At 50.2% G+C, this 14,446-nt stretch overlaps 1 protein-coding gene across 14 annotated transcripts in view; it reads right to left on the bottom strand.

Moving 5' to 3' along the window:
* CACNA1D (calcium voltage-gated channel subunit alpha1 D) overlaps positions 1–14,446 on the bottom strand; it is a 296,472-nt gene that overhangs the window by 15,170 nt on the left and 266,856 nt on the right. For 11 of the 14 annotated variants that reach the window (XM_013052920.2, XM_045078797.1, XM_013052914.2 and 8 more), the window contains 2 exons: positions 13,961–14,062; positions 8,787–8,917 (listed from right to left, as the gene is read on the bottom strand). In XM_013052920.2, coding sequence (XP_012908374.1) covers positions 8,787–8,917; positions 13,961–14,062 — 233 coding nt within the window. Of the gene's footprint in view, positions 1–4,730; positions 4,866–8,786; positions 8,918–13,960; positions 14,063–14,446 lie in introns of those variants that run through there. The other 3 variants (XM_045078862.1, XM_013052941.2, XM_045078846.1) reach the window with 2 other exon arrangements.

A 14,446-nucleotide genomic window follows, 5' to 3' on the forward strand; every position in this document is an offset into this window, starting at 1 on the left:
CACGTGGGCACACCCCTTCTTTTGTCCTCCTTTCCCTGCAGGGAAAATGTGACAGTGTGGCCTTCGTGTCCACTATGCACAGTTCTCGAGTCATGCATCCAGGGTAAGAATCATGAGCTCAGCCCTCCATGGGATTCTGACCCTCGCTGAAAAGTTAGCTATGATGTCACCAGGAAGTTCCTCTTGGGGCTGTGCTCAGCGGCACATATCAAGTTCCCGCTGCTTTGAAAGGTTAAGGAAGGTTTTCTAAAAATTACGTAAAAGGATCTATGACATTCCCCTGCAAATGACCTCACAGAGCTCTCTGAGCAACCTCGATTCTTGAAAGTTTAACACCAGAATCCAAAATTCCTCCAAGTTTCCTGGTAACAGAGTATTCCTTCAATTCAAGGTCAGCAGATGCCTTTAATCAGGAGCTCTGTTCTGTTAGCATCTCTGTACCTGTTGTAACAATCTCACACCCTTTCACACACTACCTCCTGAATTGCCAGGATTATCCCCATTTGGTTGATTGGCCTGCCCTTCCTAGCAAAGGCTCGGCTAGGACTTAGGTCCCCAGGCCTGTGGCTCCAGGGAAGTCCTGCTGGCCTCACCTAGGCCATCACCAAGACAGAGTCATCGAGTCTACCAGAAAAAGGGCTGGGACAAGTCTGAATTATGTGCTCACTTAAGGACTGTGACCCAACCTGTGACCTCAGTCAAGGTTAACCTTCCAACTAACTTAGCGGAGCTCTTGTATCGCTAAGGCCACGTGGAAATGACCAGTGATCACACATCCTTATCTCGGCCGGGCTACTCTGAGGAGTGGTGATCTTTAAAAACACCGTCTATAACACACTCACTCAGACCACTGTTCCTCCAGATTGGCACAGGCAGTGAGATGTGGGGTTCTACTCTCAGTCCGGACTTCGCTGGGCACAGGGCACAGGCAGCTCTGTCTAGGTGAGTGGGTTGGGGCTAGCGTGGCACCAAGGAGGAAAGAAAAGTTCCGGCTGGGGGCAGTGCTCAATGCAGGAGGGTCCCTCACCGGGGAGATCATAAAAAGGCTCCAGCACCCTTTTCCTTTAGAGGGGGAATGGGAGCATTTCCCTAGGGTAGCAGTTCTCCAAAGCGCGGCCCGGGGACACTTTCAGGGGCCCACAACGGGGCTGTAATCTGCACGCTACTAGTATCCTCTTTGCCTTATACACACATTGTCTCGGAGCACAGCGGGGTCTTCAAAAGCTCTGTGATGTGAGGGTGTCACCTCTCTGCTACCCTTGTACACGTATATTCTGTATTTTAAAAATTTCTCAGTTTTAATTTCTAATGTACATACTGATATACAAGGGTCCTCAATAACTTTTAAGAACATAAAAAGGACCCAGAAGATTGACAGCTGATAACTCAGCCCCAGACAGGCAGCACCAACCTTTCCTCAGGCACTGGCCCCTTTTCCTCATCTATGATTCCTGGCAGTCCACTGGCCTTTCTCCATTTTTGGAAGAAACATCCTTCCCCTGGCTTCTCTGAGTTAGCCTTGGCACTTGTTAATGCCTTCATCGTGGCTTAGAATGACATACCCTCCCATTACCCCAAAGAGCCACCTCTCTTAGGTCTGAGGTGTGCCACAGAGAGTGAATTCACGCAAGTAGCTACCCAACCTTGGAACTGTTAGGAGGTGTTAGCAAGCTCCTTCCCGTGGAAAACTGACACATTAGGGCTAATGAAGGACACTAGGTTGGTATTATTCAGTAACACACCACAATAATTAAGACCTTCTGCTACTACATTATATAACCTGCCTTAACTTCTTTTCAGTAGTTCTAGAACTTCTCGAAGACTTTTGAAAATCATCATTATTTTGATTTGATTTTGAAAATCATCATTATTGTTGTCACAGGGAAAAGATCCCCTGCCTTTCAGAAAAAGTAGAGAATCCAGTACCCAACAATGCTGTGAATTTATGGCTGTGTCACACCACGGCGTAATTACAAAGTGTAACCACCAAGAGGCTGGTGCACAACCTTACATCTGTTTCCCTACGATGGACCCCGGCCTGCATCGTGTTTTCCATCCAGGACCCCAAGAGTCTAGCACCATGGATTCTGCTGAGTCTGTGAAGATTTTCAGGTAAGAAACTTGAGTTGTCTCTTACAACTTTCCTACACTCAGAGCTATACTCTTCTGGCAAGGTTAGGAGAAAGGACAGAGGTGTCTGCAGTCTGACTACAGGCCAAGTTTCAGGGAAGCTTAAGTCAGAGGCAGACCTCATGACTTCTGGATGTTTCCATAAGCTGCTCTTGGCTAGCAGCCATGGCTAGCACTGTCACTCAGCAACACTGGGGCCAGCGTCTCTTGCTTCATTGAAACCATTCTCTAATTCCATTCAGAAAGTTCGTTTTCTAGTTTTTCCTTAGTTGGAAGGGCTGCAGGAAGGCATATGGGAAACCCTGCCATGCCCATCGCTTGGGGCTGTTCTGCTGAGACTTCACCCTGTGGAGACTTCCTCTAGAAGTCAGCTGGTCACCCTGGCCCTGAGACACGGCAAGCACATACTGCCCTTCATTGTTTAATAAACTAGACGTTGGGGTGGGTCAGAAACAGAGGGTCATTCAGCTGATGGTGAATTAGCTCCACACCTGTGCCCAGGGGGCTGACCAGCCTCCTTTCCAGGGATGATACACCAAACTCTTAAGAAGTGGAACATCCCAGTCACTAACCCATCAGGGCAGAGTGGGCCTTCGGACCAGAACAGGATCCCAGAGGCCCCTGCTACACCAGGCCTTAGCCTTTCAGTTGCTGGATCACAGAGGGATCTGGAGGACCTGGGGAGGGGACTGGATATAGGCAATCTGTAAGGCACCCGTACAGAGAGAGGCTTCAACATCTTCACAAGGGTGTGGCCACACCAGAATGTGCCGGCCGACCCTCAACCCTACTTTGCACCACTGCCTGGGGTGCTGCGTGAAGTCAGACCTGCTCTTGGGCCCCGTGGACTCTGCTGTGAGGATCCATAAAAACCCACCACCCACCTAGACTTACAGCAGTCCGCACAGTGGGAGCAGAATCAGGGGCCAGGCCTGTTTCCCTAAGTGAGGCGAGGGAATCCACTTAAGCGCCGACAGGCCAGATGCCTGGTAACATGAGCCACTGGGGCCAAAGGTCACAGAAGAAAGGACATCACTGGACCAGACCTCAGGGCTGGGAGAGAGCCTGCCAGCGGTGCCCAGGACGGGCCTGCAGGGACCCCACTAATGCTGCTCTTCCCAGCTCTGGAACGAGTCCAGCCAGGAACAGGGCTTCCCCACATGCCACTGGCTGTCTCCACTGCGTTCTGCCCACCCTCTCACACACGCACGTGCACCCACGCACCCACCACAAAACCTTCTGTCAGTGACGAGGGCAGGCCAACGGGCCTTACAAAGAAGAGCTGCTTTTCTCTACGTACTTCAGAAATGTCAAGTTTTCCCACTACAGTTACTTTTGAATATTGGTCTTAAAACTCTGGTTGGCTCCTTGGAGCGTCTTGGGCTCAGCACTGGATGTAGAAGCTCCTCAGCACTGAGAATTTCAGACTCCCTCATGAAGCAACTCCTTGGGCAAAAGTCTACAATTTCTAAGATGTGAAAACACAACCTGTAGAGGTAACTCTGTGTACATCTTTATACATTTCCCAGATCTCTTTAAAAGGGGTAGAATTCTCTTTCTCAGTGGATAACTACAGTACAGAACAGAACAGAGATCAAAGAAAAACAAGAATTTCTTAAAGTTCCGGTAGTAAACAGGCATATGATATTATTATGTTGTAGTCTTAATAATAAGCAATTATACGTTCAAAGTGCTTTACAATCACTTAGCTATTCCTCACAACAGCCCTGTGAGGTAGGTCGACATTATTACCCCCATTTTACAGATGGAGGAAACTGAGGCACAGAGAGGTTAAGTGTCTTGCCCAAAGTCACGCAGCAAGTGAACGCTGGAGCTGGGACTAGAACCCAGGTTCCCTGACTCCCAGTGTCCTTGAAACTAGACCACACTGTTTCCAAAGAGGCATCCCCAGACTGGCTTTGAGCACGAATTAAAGACGGACAATGTTGGATGAGGTTTGGGTGTGGTGGTATTTCCCGTGGACACGTTAAGATGGAACCTGAGGTGTTACCTGGACTGGTTTTGGCATGCGGGTGTATGTGTTAGTTTCAATGGTGTGTCTGAGCTTCCTGGCCTGCCCACTTCCCACTGCATTCTCAACTGGGTCACTGCAGAGAGTGGGGGCCGGAGGGTCAGGAGGTCATGGCGGACTGGCATATAAAAGGAACTCTGTCAGCTCAGTGCCCAGGGGCCTGCCAGTCTTTGGGAGTTCGGGCAAACTAGGGACGCAGGACTTTGGAACGAAGTCAGCTGCCCACCGTAGGCAGGTCTGCTTCATCATTTTATTATGTGTGTTTTTTTTTTAACTGGCCAGCGTCAGGAAGTTGTGTTCATTTCATTTCTCTGGGGGGCGGCTGCCCCCCTCCTTTGCTCTCTCTCTCTCTCTCTCTTTCCCTTTCTCTGAGTCTCTGCTTGGAAGGGAAAAACTGTTAAGCCTTTTGCACGTTCCCTTCCATGAAAAAGAGCCACCGGGAGCAGCATCCGCGACAGGAGGCCATGGCTCTGCAGGTGAGCCATGACCCTGCTTCCACCTTCTGGAGGAGTGCTTTGCTTGGAAGGGGTCTCCCTGGGGCCTTGGGTTTGCTTTTTCCTGCATTTCTCCTGAAATGCTGTTTCAGTAGAAATAAGCCCACTTGAGACTTTTCCCTTTCAAGGCCTTAGCCACAAACGCCTTCCGACTAACGAGCTTGGTGCTGTAGCTCAGGCAGAAAATTCTAAAGCATCCGTTCAAGCATCTGAAACAAATGAATCAGCCAGTGAAATCTCATCTGTTAGTATCTGTTCTCAGATTAAAAAAGAAGAAAAAAGCCTTTTTTATGGCTTGAAATGGACTCATGCTTTAAAAAAAGAAAAATACCTTGCTACTTTTTAAACTAAGGTAACTAACTAACAGGAGTCTGCTACCCCACAGATGAAACGTCTGCAGAGCGTGTCTTCCTCTCCTCCTGCGCCAAGCCTCCCCAAGGTGGCCGCATCAGCGCACAGCAGGGACTGAGAGTTGCTAGGTTCTTTATAGCGCCCACCCTTCCACTCGACCACCCACATCACCATCTGTTGGCTGCGGTGCAGGCTTTCACAGAAAACCTAACCACCTAACTCTTTACCAGCTGGAAATCATGGTTTCCTCCTTAAACCCAACCTCCAAAGAGGTGAGAAAGACTATCCCTCTAAAGTCTTCCTGTCATCACAGATAGGCAGGCTCCCATCTGGGATGACTGGGGGATAGTGTCTCCTCAGATTTTACCAGAGTATCTTTGGCATAAAGGGAATCCTTGAGTGTTGAAAGAAAAAGAAATGAACAAAACTTTTCCCACTTTGCGATTTTTTTTTCCCCTTTTCCATGAGGCACTGGACTAATTCATGTCTGCATCTTATATCTGGAAGATCTGATGGGGCACTGCTGTTTGATGGGAAGGGGACTGAGCACTTTCAAGGCTGCAGAGCTGTGTTCCTTTACTGACTTGCTCTTGGTGGAAACTCGCAGGTCACTCGATGCAGCAGGAATGGAGGGAGAGCAGATGTGGAGTCAAACTGAAGTGGGTATATGGCACATGGGAGAGTGGGTGGCGAGGAAAACAAAAAGGCAGCCTGATGCAGCTTCTCTCTGACCCTCAGGAGAAGGCTGGAGAGAAGGCTGGCTTTAATGAAGATGGATGGACGGATGGGAACTGCACACTCATTCAGACCACAGAGGCCAGAGGACACTGGGTGCCAAGCTCCTCCCCACACAAGGATCCCCTTCGTGTAGAAGGGAACACTGCAGGAGGTCTGAACAGAGGGAGACCAGATGGAGCCCCCAGGGCTGGAAACTCCAGTGCATCTGTGTGCCCTTGAGAACCATTCCATGGGGAGCAGAGAACGTGGACCAGTTCTGATCCCGCTCAAACAGACTGCACTCTCCGCAGCACAAACACGCACATGCCTAGGTCGTACGTCTGCGCTCACACTCCACCTCCCATGAGCAAGCCATCTGTCAGCCACGCGGCACCCTGGTGTGGGGAAAAGCACCTCATCCCACCCAGCCCCCGTGTAGGGGCTTCCTGGCACATCTGTGTCCTTGTCCTGGGGATACTGTGGGTTCCACTGCCATTCGACCCCGTGTCCCTAACTACTATGTCATCATAGAATGTTTCTTCACACAGAAAGGAAGCACCTCCTTGTGCTTATTAAACGTACAGTGACAAATCACATTTAAAGCCACTTCTAGGACAGAGGAGGCCAAAAATGTAATTAGAATTACCCTTCGAGGAGACCAGAATTTCCTATTTTTAATGTTTGCTTCGGAATCCAATATACTTTTAGAATTTATCTGTCAAAGTTATGAACAACTTTATCTTCTAGGCTGTGTGTGTACTCAACATAAATTATAGTCATAGCCTCAACTCTCAACAGAACCGGGTAAAGATGCACCGATATCATCATCTAACAGGAAATGTTTGATTTCACCAAGGAAATGAAACTCTTTCTACAAAAAACAAAATGAAAAATGTTGAGGAGAAAAACATTATGGTAACACGATATAACAGTATCTTTTACCTCATGACTTAAAAAGGCAGTTTTATCACCATTTGAAACTGTAACTTTAAAGACTCAGGGAAGCCCATCCATGAAATATGGTAATTACTTAGTCATGTGTTGGTTTTCAGGCTTTAAAACATCAAAACATTATGTCCAGACGCTGCAGCAGCAACTGAAGCCATCTGATGGGGAAGTCTTGGGGATTCAGGGAAGGGAGAACTCTGCTCATGTGGTCACCAAGCATGCCTTCCACAGAAGATAGAAAGGTCTCATAGCACAGAGCTAACTTGGTTCCTGAGAATTATGACCTAGTCATCCATGAAAGAGTATGCATCCCCCTTGAGAAAAGTCATCAAGTTCTACCAACCCCACCACATAGAATCCGAGAACATCAGGCAGTTCCCTGAAGGAGGAGGGGACCATGACGCTGGAAATCCAGCCAGTCTAGAACTCCAGGCCCAGGGCCACTTTAGGGAAGCATCTTCAGAAGGTCATTCATCACACCGTCTCCTTGAACCCAGCTTGGCCACGCTGCCCTCAAGAGCCTATGGACCACACGCCTGTTCAGATTTACAAACACATCTTTACAGCTTGCTTTTGTCTTTCTAAGGCTACCTGTGAACAGTGGTCTGGAGGAAGGCCGTCCCTTTTACAAACTGGAGGGGACGGAAGGGAAAGTTTTACTCACAAATTCCACAACCTGAGGCAGCAATGGGCTGCTGGACTGAGCCCATGGTTCACTGAGCCACTTTTAGGAGAGATGATCAGAGAAATAAAGATCGGAAATCATCCTCGGCTAGCTTGAGCATCCTGGCTTCTTCCCCTGGCTCTGCAGCTGTCTGGGCAGAGCAGAGGTGCCCTCGTGAAGGACTTTGACTAACCCACCATCTGCATATGCACCCACATGCCCTCACTCATGGCCATTCACGTTCAGGTCCTCTCTCACAGCAAGCTCACAGACAAGCCCTCCCTTCACTGCACCATCTCTTGGAACACAAAACAATGCTGGGCATATTTCTCCAGAAAAAGGTGAAGGACTATTCCATGCTGAATCCTGCTAATACCCTATATAATCCAATGTAAAGCTCGTGACGTTAACAGACATAAAAGTCATTTTAGAGTGAACAAATGAAGATGGAAAAAACTCTTATCTTATTCGTGATGGACTTCAGACACTTGGGTAGCAGAGAGGATGGGCTTTGATTAGTTTGGACAGGTGTTCCTGTAGCTTGCCAACCTCTGTAGTTCCCTTTTGCCCGTTCTTAACATCTCATTCCCTTTTCACCCTGCTTTCTCTATTGCCAACACTTGCTCACGAACTTCCCTTCCTCGCCCCTCTTCCTGCAAGCTTCACAGGGACCCCCTTCCTCCATACACCTGCTTCCCGTGCCAGAGATCTGGGCTTACCTAGGGTTCTACATCTCAAATGCAAATGGGCCCTGGCTGGAACCAGAAGTTCCTGTAAGCCACGTCCACCCTCCAGGAGCCTGGGGCAGGCTGCGGCTGGCGCAGGGAAAAGGACCAGAGGCTGGCCTGGGCACAGAGCAGCGTTTGCACAGCAAGCCTCACGGCCACCAGGAAACACACACACAGAGAGACACACTGCGACACATGCAGCACGCACACACCCATCCGCACGCACACGCACACCAGGAGGTGATGGATGTCACTGAAATGGACCGAAAACCAACAAGCAGTGGGGTAAGAAACAAACAGAAACAAAACAAAGCACTTGCGTTCAGATGGAAAGCCGTTTCCTGGGCAGCTACGGCCCAAGCCCAGGGCTGGGGGGAGGTGGGGGCCTGCCTAAGGACACTGTCTTTGGAGAAGCCGGGAGGAGACAGGGTACAAGACACCACTGGCCCCCTGGGGCCTGCCAGGGTTGGGCCTCCACCCCTGTCCTGGGGGCCCTGCCACCCGGGGGCCACAGCCAGTGTGGGTGCAACAGATAAAGCAAGGGGTGGGCACTTACCTCATAGCCCAGAAATGGCTAGTCCACATTTTGGGGGGTGTGCGGTACCTCAGTTTAAACAAAATCCTTGTGGCACTGCTCAACCATGAATAGCCAGCTCTCTAGTATTTCAAATAAGCTTGTAAAATGGTTAGTGAAAAGAGAATAAAACAAAAGGACAATTCACCTGTAGGGCAATGGTGGTGTTCTTCGCAGGGTACTTTCCCACCAGGCCTTGTTCTTTCCGTTTCTTGAATTTCCTAAAGTAGTCCTGTATCAGGAAAGTGGCATAGAACTTCCCCACGGTTACCTCATCATCTAAACGGAGAGACCAGACACAGCTCTCCCGAATCAGCACATTTGCACCAGGAGCCTCAACTCTTTCTGGGGGCTGGGGTGGGGGGCAGGGCGGGACAGCGCCCAGGGCACTGAGCTCTGGGTGAGGACACAGGAGACTAAATCTAGCAAAAAGCAAGGTTTTGCAAAGCAGTTAAGGCTCAAAATTAGAGTCAGTCCCATGAACTGATACTCAAAATTGCAGAAAACGATATGTTTGTTATGAGTTTATTAGAGCAGGGTATTAGTAACACTATGGAGTGCTGTCTTGGTTATTTACTTAAAATAAAAATTACAAAACAAAAAAAGACTTCCTGGGTCCTATTTTCACCCCTGCACATAGGGATTTGCATGTGTAATTACCATGAACACCAAAGAGCAATTAACCATCCAAATCCCGATGCTTCGAGATAAAGACAGAGACCTCAGAAAGTGACAGACAAGCTCAGAAGAGGAGGAAGGTTCAGGAAAGTGGCTGCAAACCCAGATTTTCACGTGCCCCTGTGATTCTGTTCCAATAGCCTCCATATGCCATTTCTCTGTTTGTAACCCAGAATTGCTTATTTTTGGCAGTGCAAGCAACAGCTCCAACTAACCTCGAAGTTGAGCTTATTTCTGCTTTGTTCGGAACAACTCCAGCATGGACTGCTGGGGAACTGGAACTCCGCTGAGTGTTTTAAAAGTGATGCATGAGGCAGAATAGAGGCTCTGGCTGTCTCATGGTAAACCACAATGCGTTTGCCCAATGGCCTCCACCAGCCCTGTCCTCCCTGGGGTGCATGCCCCCAGATCTGCAATGGTCCCTGGGCAAAAAGCTTAGGGCCCCAGGAGTTGTAGAGGACGGGAGGAGGAAGGGCTGCGGGCCCTCAGCAGCTGAGCTTGTACGCAGGCTGCCCTTGCAAGAGTCGCAGGCAGAGCTGGGGCCAGGGGCTTGTGTTCTCCTCTGTAAACAGGGCTACACCTCTTAGAGGAGGCGTGAGCATGACCCAAGAGGAGGCCTGGAAGCACCCAGCCCCATGCTAGGGTAGTCCAAAGTGCTTGGGCTGGATGAGAATGAGCTGGCAGCCTGCTGACAGTGGCATCCACTGAAATGGATGTGGAACATGATGGGTTGGGGGCCACTGGGACCCTATGCATTCCCTAATGCACCCTGTGTGGGGTTCATTCAGTACCCGTGTGGGAACCATCCCCTTCTGGATATCACCAGGGTGCTGTATGCAGCCTCTCCACACTTCCCTGTCAGAAGCCATTCAGTGCTACTGATTAAGAAGATGCCTTGGGGAGGTTGGCCTTAAGACGAGAGCTGCATTCCTCCCAAACCCCAGCCAAGAAGTCCTGAAGTGGTGTAGGGACCACCAAAGGGATGAAGGCTTTAGGTAGCATGTGAAACCATGTCCTGTGTCTGTCTCAGACTGGTGCAAATGGCCTAATGATGCACTGCCCATGGCGGGGAGGGGAGGAGGGGAGAGGCGGACAGACCATTTAGGTCTTGACACTTCACACCAACTTTGCTCCCAAGTTGCTCTCACTTTTGCTGAGGGTACATCTGGTATGCCTTCCAGCTGCCTCTACTCTTGGGCATCCATATTCGCAGAGGAGCTCCATGTGGGTGTCATGGCCTCTTTGAAACAGCTCTGCGATGGTGAAGCGGCCTACCCACCGCCCCCAACCCCCAACAGGTGGAGCGGGGCTGAATGACCAGCCCTGGTTGGTTGAGTTGGGATGTGAGCCCAGGGCAGTAGGCCTCCCGAGCGTAGGCTTTCCTCTTCCTCCACACCACCCACTCAGATACAGCCCAGCTCTGGCCACACAGACCACGTACTTCTTTGGGGCTGCCTCCCCCAGAGTACAAGCCTCTCTACTGAGCTGCATGCAGGGAGGTGGGCTCACAGCTGACAATCTTGGGGATCCAGGGGGCCTCTGCCTTCTGTGCCACAGCTATCCCCTGCAGTCCTGGGTATCAAGTCTTCTCTGGGGGGTCCCAGAAAAAAACACTAGGTTTACAGAATGCCCACCTCATTCCACACTGGAATGCTTCCCATGAATGCACACCTAACCGTTTTTTCCCTTCAAACCCAGCCGGTGCTGGCCTACAGGGGTCCAGGAAGCTCCCGTGGGAGGGTATTGGCTCTCTCTGGCCCAGAACTGGGGGCAGTAGGGTGCTCAGGCAGGGGATGACTATGGTTCTGACCAACTGGCCGCTCTGGAGTGGAGGCAGGCCACCACTTGGTCTTCTCCACTAAAATGCTAAGCTGATTGTGGCTGGGCAGAGGACAAGCTCTCAGAAACAGGAAAAAATCAAAGCTAGAGCTGGTTAGAAAAGGAAGGGACAGAAGGAATGGATGCGCTAAGGCCATCTGGGCTCAGGCCTGGAGAGAAATAGATGGGGTCAGCTTTTTGAGCTCTGCAAGGCAAAGGAACCAAAGATCCAAGTCAGAGTGGAGGCCCACAGGAAGGACATCCCCAGGAGAATAGGGAACTCCTACAGAAAGGGGTTAAAGCCATGACACGGCAGAAGACTGAAGAAGAGTGGAGCCCAGAACATGTGCAAGATTGGGAGATGGGGACCACTGAGCACAGGGGACGGAGAGGACAGGCAGGCTGTGCCTGCAGCCACAGGCCCCTGCCTTGCCATGGTGTAGAAGGACAGTTCCCCACTGCTCCTCTGGGGCTGAATCCTGGGGTTGCTCCTTCTCAGAACCTTGTGAATACCTGGGCAGAGAAGGGGGGGGGGTACCTCACACCACCCTGAGCTACAAAGCTTCCCAAAATGGGCCCCTGCCCCACTGTCACTAAGCCTGTGAGGGGCTCCCCGATGCCCCACATGGGCTGGTCCCGGGTACTAGGAGCAGCTGGCCTGGCGGGGTCTGCAATTCTGGCCAGGGTATAGCCTGTGGGACAGAGCCCCTCGGCCCCGGGGAGCTAGCCATCTGCTGGCTGAACAAATATTCCCATTTTCCAACTGTGCCACAATGTGGGGCAAGGCTGGGAACTGATGAGTCTATGGGAAGAGAAAAGAAGAAACAGAAAGAACTGGTGGAACGCAGGCGGAAAAACCCTGCTGCGTACACACCTCCTACAGAGTGCACTGATGGTGGCCTCAGAGTCCCTGCCTGCTCTGAGCCTCTCCAGTGTGGTGGCACTTGGGGTCTGGCCTGGAAGAGCACCAACGTGGGGACATACTCCAACAGGCATGTCATTTCCTAAGGGCCTTCTCCTTGGGTTTCACTATGCCTCCTGCTGCCATTTTGAAATAGGTAAACACCTGTCATCCTAAACCCCAATCTTTCCTTAGAAATGCAGAAAAAAGGCCGGGCCCAGGTATCAGGCTAAGAAAGCGCAGAGATGTTTTACTAGCAGTCTAACAGAGCTCAAAGTTGGATGTTTTGAGGATGCTAGCATGGTGAGCCAAACTCTGGACCTTTTTTTCCTGGTCTAACTAAAAGAAAGAAAGCTTCACAATAATGCAGCTACGCTCCCCCCCAGATGCTTGGGTGAGACTGATTTGTAAAGAAGGGGGCCAGTCAGCTGAGAGGCGCTGGGGCAGGGCAGGCCAGCCCCGGGGCCAGGGGTGGGGGGTGGTGGGGTCAGGGGCTGGGTTTACTGGGACGCGCAGCCGCTATTCTGAAGCATGCATCTGGATTTGAGAAACAGTGTAGGGGAATACGGCTGCCAAGAGATAACCCTGATTCCATGCCACCACCCTAAAACAGAATTGCTTCAGAATATTCTGAAAGACTGAGACTTGAAAGGAATGGAGGCTGCAGAAAAAGCTCAAGCACATTGTTACAACAGTCTTAAAAAGCAATTTCTCTAAGCCATGCGAGCACTGGGTGCGCAGCTGCAAGGAAAACAAAACCAAAGAATCGTTTTAAATGTGCAGTACCAGTTCTCCCGTGGGGGGCCAGCTGGGAGCTAGGGGTTTTCTGTTCTTTGGATTTGGGGGCATTCTGTGTGTGCACTTTCCCTTTATCATTTCTTTGGGGCTGTCTCCCCCGGCTTTGAGCAGTTGGCTGCACCAGCTAGGGGTGACCCCCTCCACAACAAAAGCTCACACTGCTCTGGCTTCATGCTGGGGAGCAGAGCTGGCCGCCATGCTGCTCTCTCTCTCTCTCTCTCTCTGTGTCTCCCAAGAGCCAGAGACTGTCACCTTCTCAGAGGGAGAGGCCTTGGCCACCATCCTGGCCTGGGGTCCCGGAGTCGGCTTCCAGCCCTGAGCCCGATAAATCCCGAAAGTTGCAGGAGCGGTGATGCTAGAAAAGTGGGGTTGGTTACAAAACACACCAAATGCTCACATGTGCCTGGGGCTAGGGGCAGCTAGAATACTAGCTTGCCTGGGGCTGTGGCACGGAGTGAACGGATCCTGCACCTTTAAAACGTGAAAATAAAATAGTCACGAAACAACCACCTCAACATCTAAGTCCGGCGTACTTAAACAAAAATGGAAAAACAGTATATATATTATATATATGTGTGTCATATATATATATACATCTGAAAAAGTTTAGTCCGTTATTTTATGACAAATAACAAAAGGAAATAAGCATGCCTGTTAGTTCTAACTCTAAACTCCAGTTAAAGGGACATTTTTGGTAATTATGATGGTAAACTCAGTCTTGAGAACATTTCAAAAATACCATTTTCTGAAAACTATTTTTTCTGAGACATTTTCAAGAACATGTTGAAGGATAAATGGAAACTAATTTTAAATATTTCATTTTGTTTGAAAAAATACAGGCTCTTTGAGACAGTAAGCTCATTTTCCCACGGAAATTCTTCTGCCAACCAGAAAACCCCTGCCCTAGCCATCTGGGTCTTGGGTCTCCTTCCCCCTGAAGCCTCTCCTTTGTCTGGAATGGTCCTCCTGTAATTACACCAAAAGGCCAAAGAGCCTTCTTTAGCTGTGGGCCCAAATGCTCTAGCAGATATGTAAAGCATTCTGCAAACCCCTCTGGGCTTGCTGGAGATCCTTGCATTAAAACCAATGTGAGGTCAAGAACCACTTAGAAAACAGATTGCACTGACCACCAGCTGGAGGGACAACTTGGTCAAGCAGTTTCATGCTGGTTTTCTTCCAGATTTTCTTGATCACAGCTCGGAGTTCTTCATTAGCTTGTTCCAGGTTCCCTGAATTCAAAAAGCAAGAGGAGAAAAGGAGCCTTGCTTCTCTCAGCCAGCTCTCCTGTCTGTTCCCACGAGGGCTGCTTCCTTCCCAGCCTGGCCTGGAGCAGAGCCTTCAGATGAGATGGGGCTCCCCTACCCCAGGGCTCTCCAGCTGAGGAGTCACAGGCAAGTAGTGGGTGAGCCTTCTACCAGACAGTCACTCCACGGTGGGAAGCGTGTTTTATTCTGGAATTCAAGGCCTATGCAGCATGATCTCGTCCTACCCTCCTAGCCAAGGCCTATCCCTCCCCACTGCCCCCAGCTAGGATGCCTTCTATTCCTCCACTGCCTGTTCCAAACCCTCTGCCTCCAATTCACCCACATGAGACTCTCTCAATACCTACTGCA

Source organism: Mustela putorius, unplaced genomic scaffold (genome assembly GCF_011764305.1).
Source record: "Mustela putorius furo isolate JIRA1106 unplaced genomic scaffold, ASM1176430v1.1 tig00000095_pilon_pilon_pilon, whole genome shotgun sequence".
NCBI classification, from domain to species: domain Eukaryota; kingdom Metazoa; phylum Chordata; class Mammalia; order Carnivora; family Mustelidae; genus Mustela; species Mustela putorius.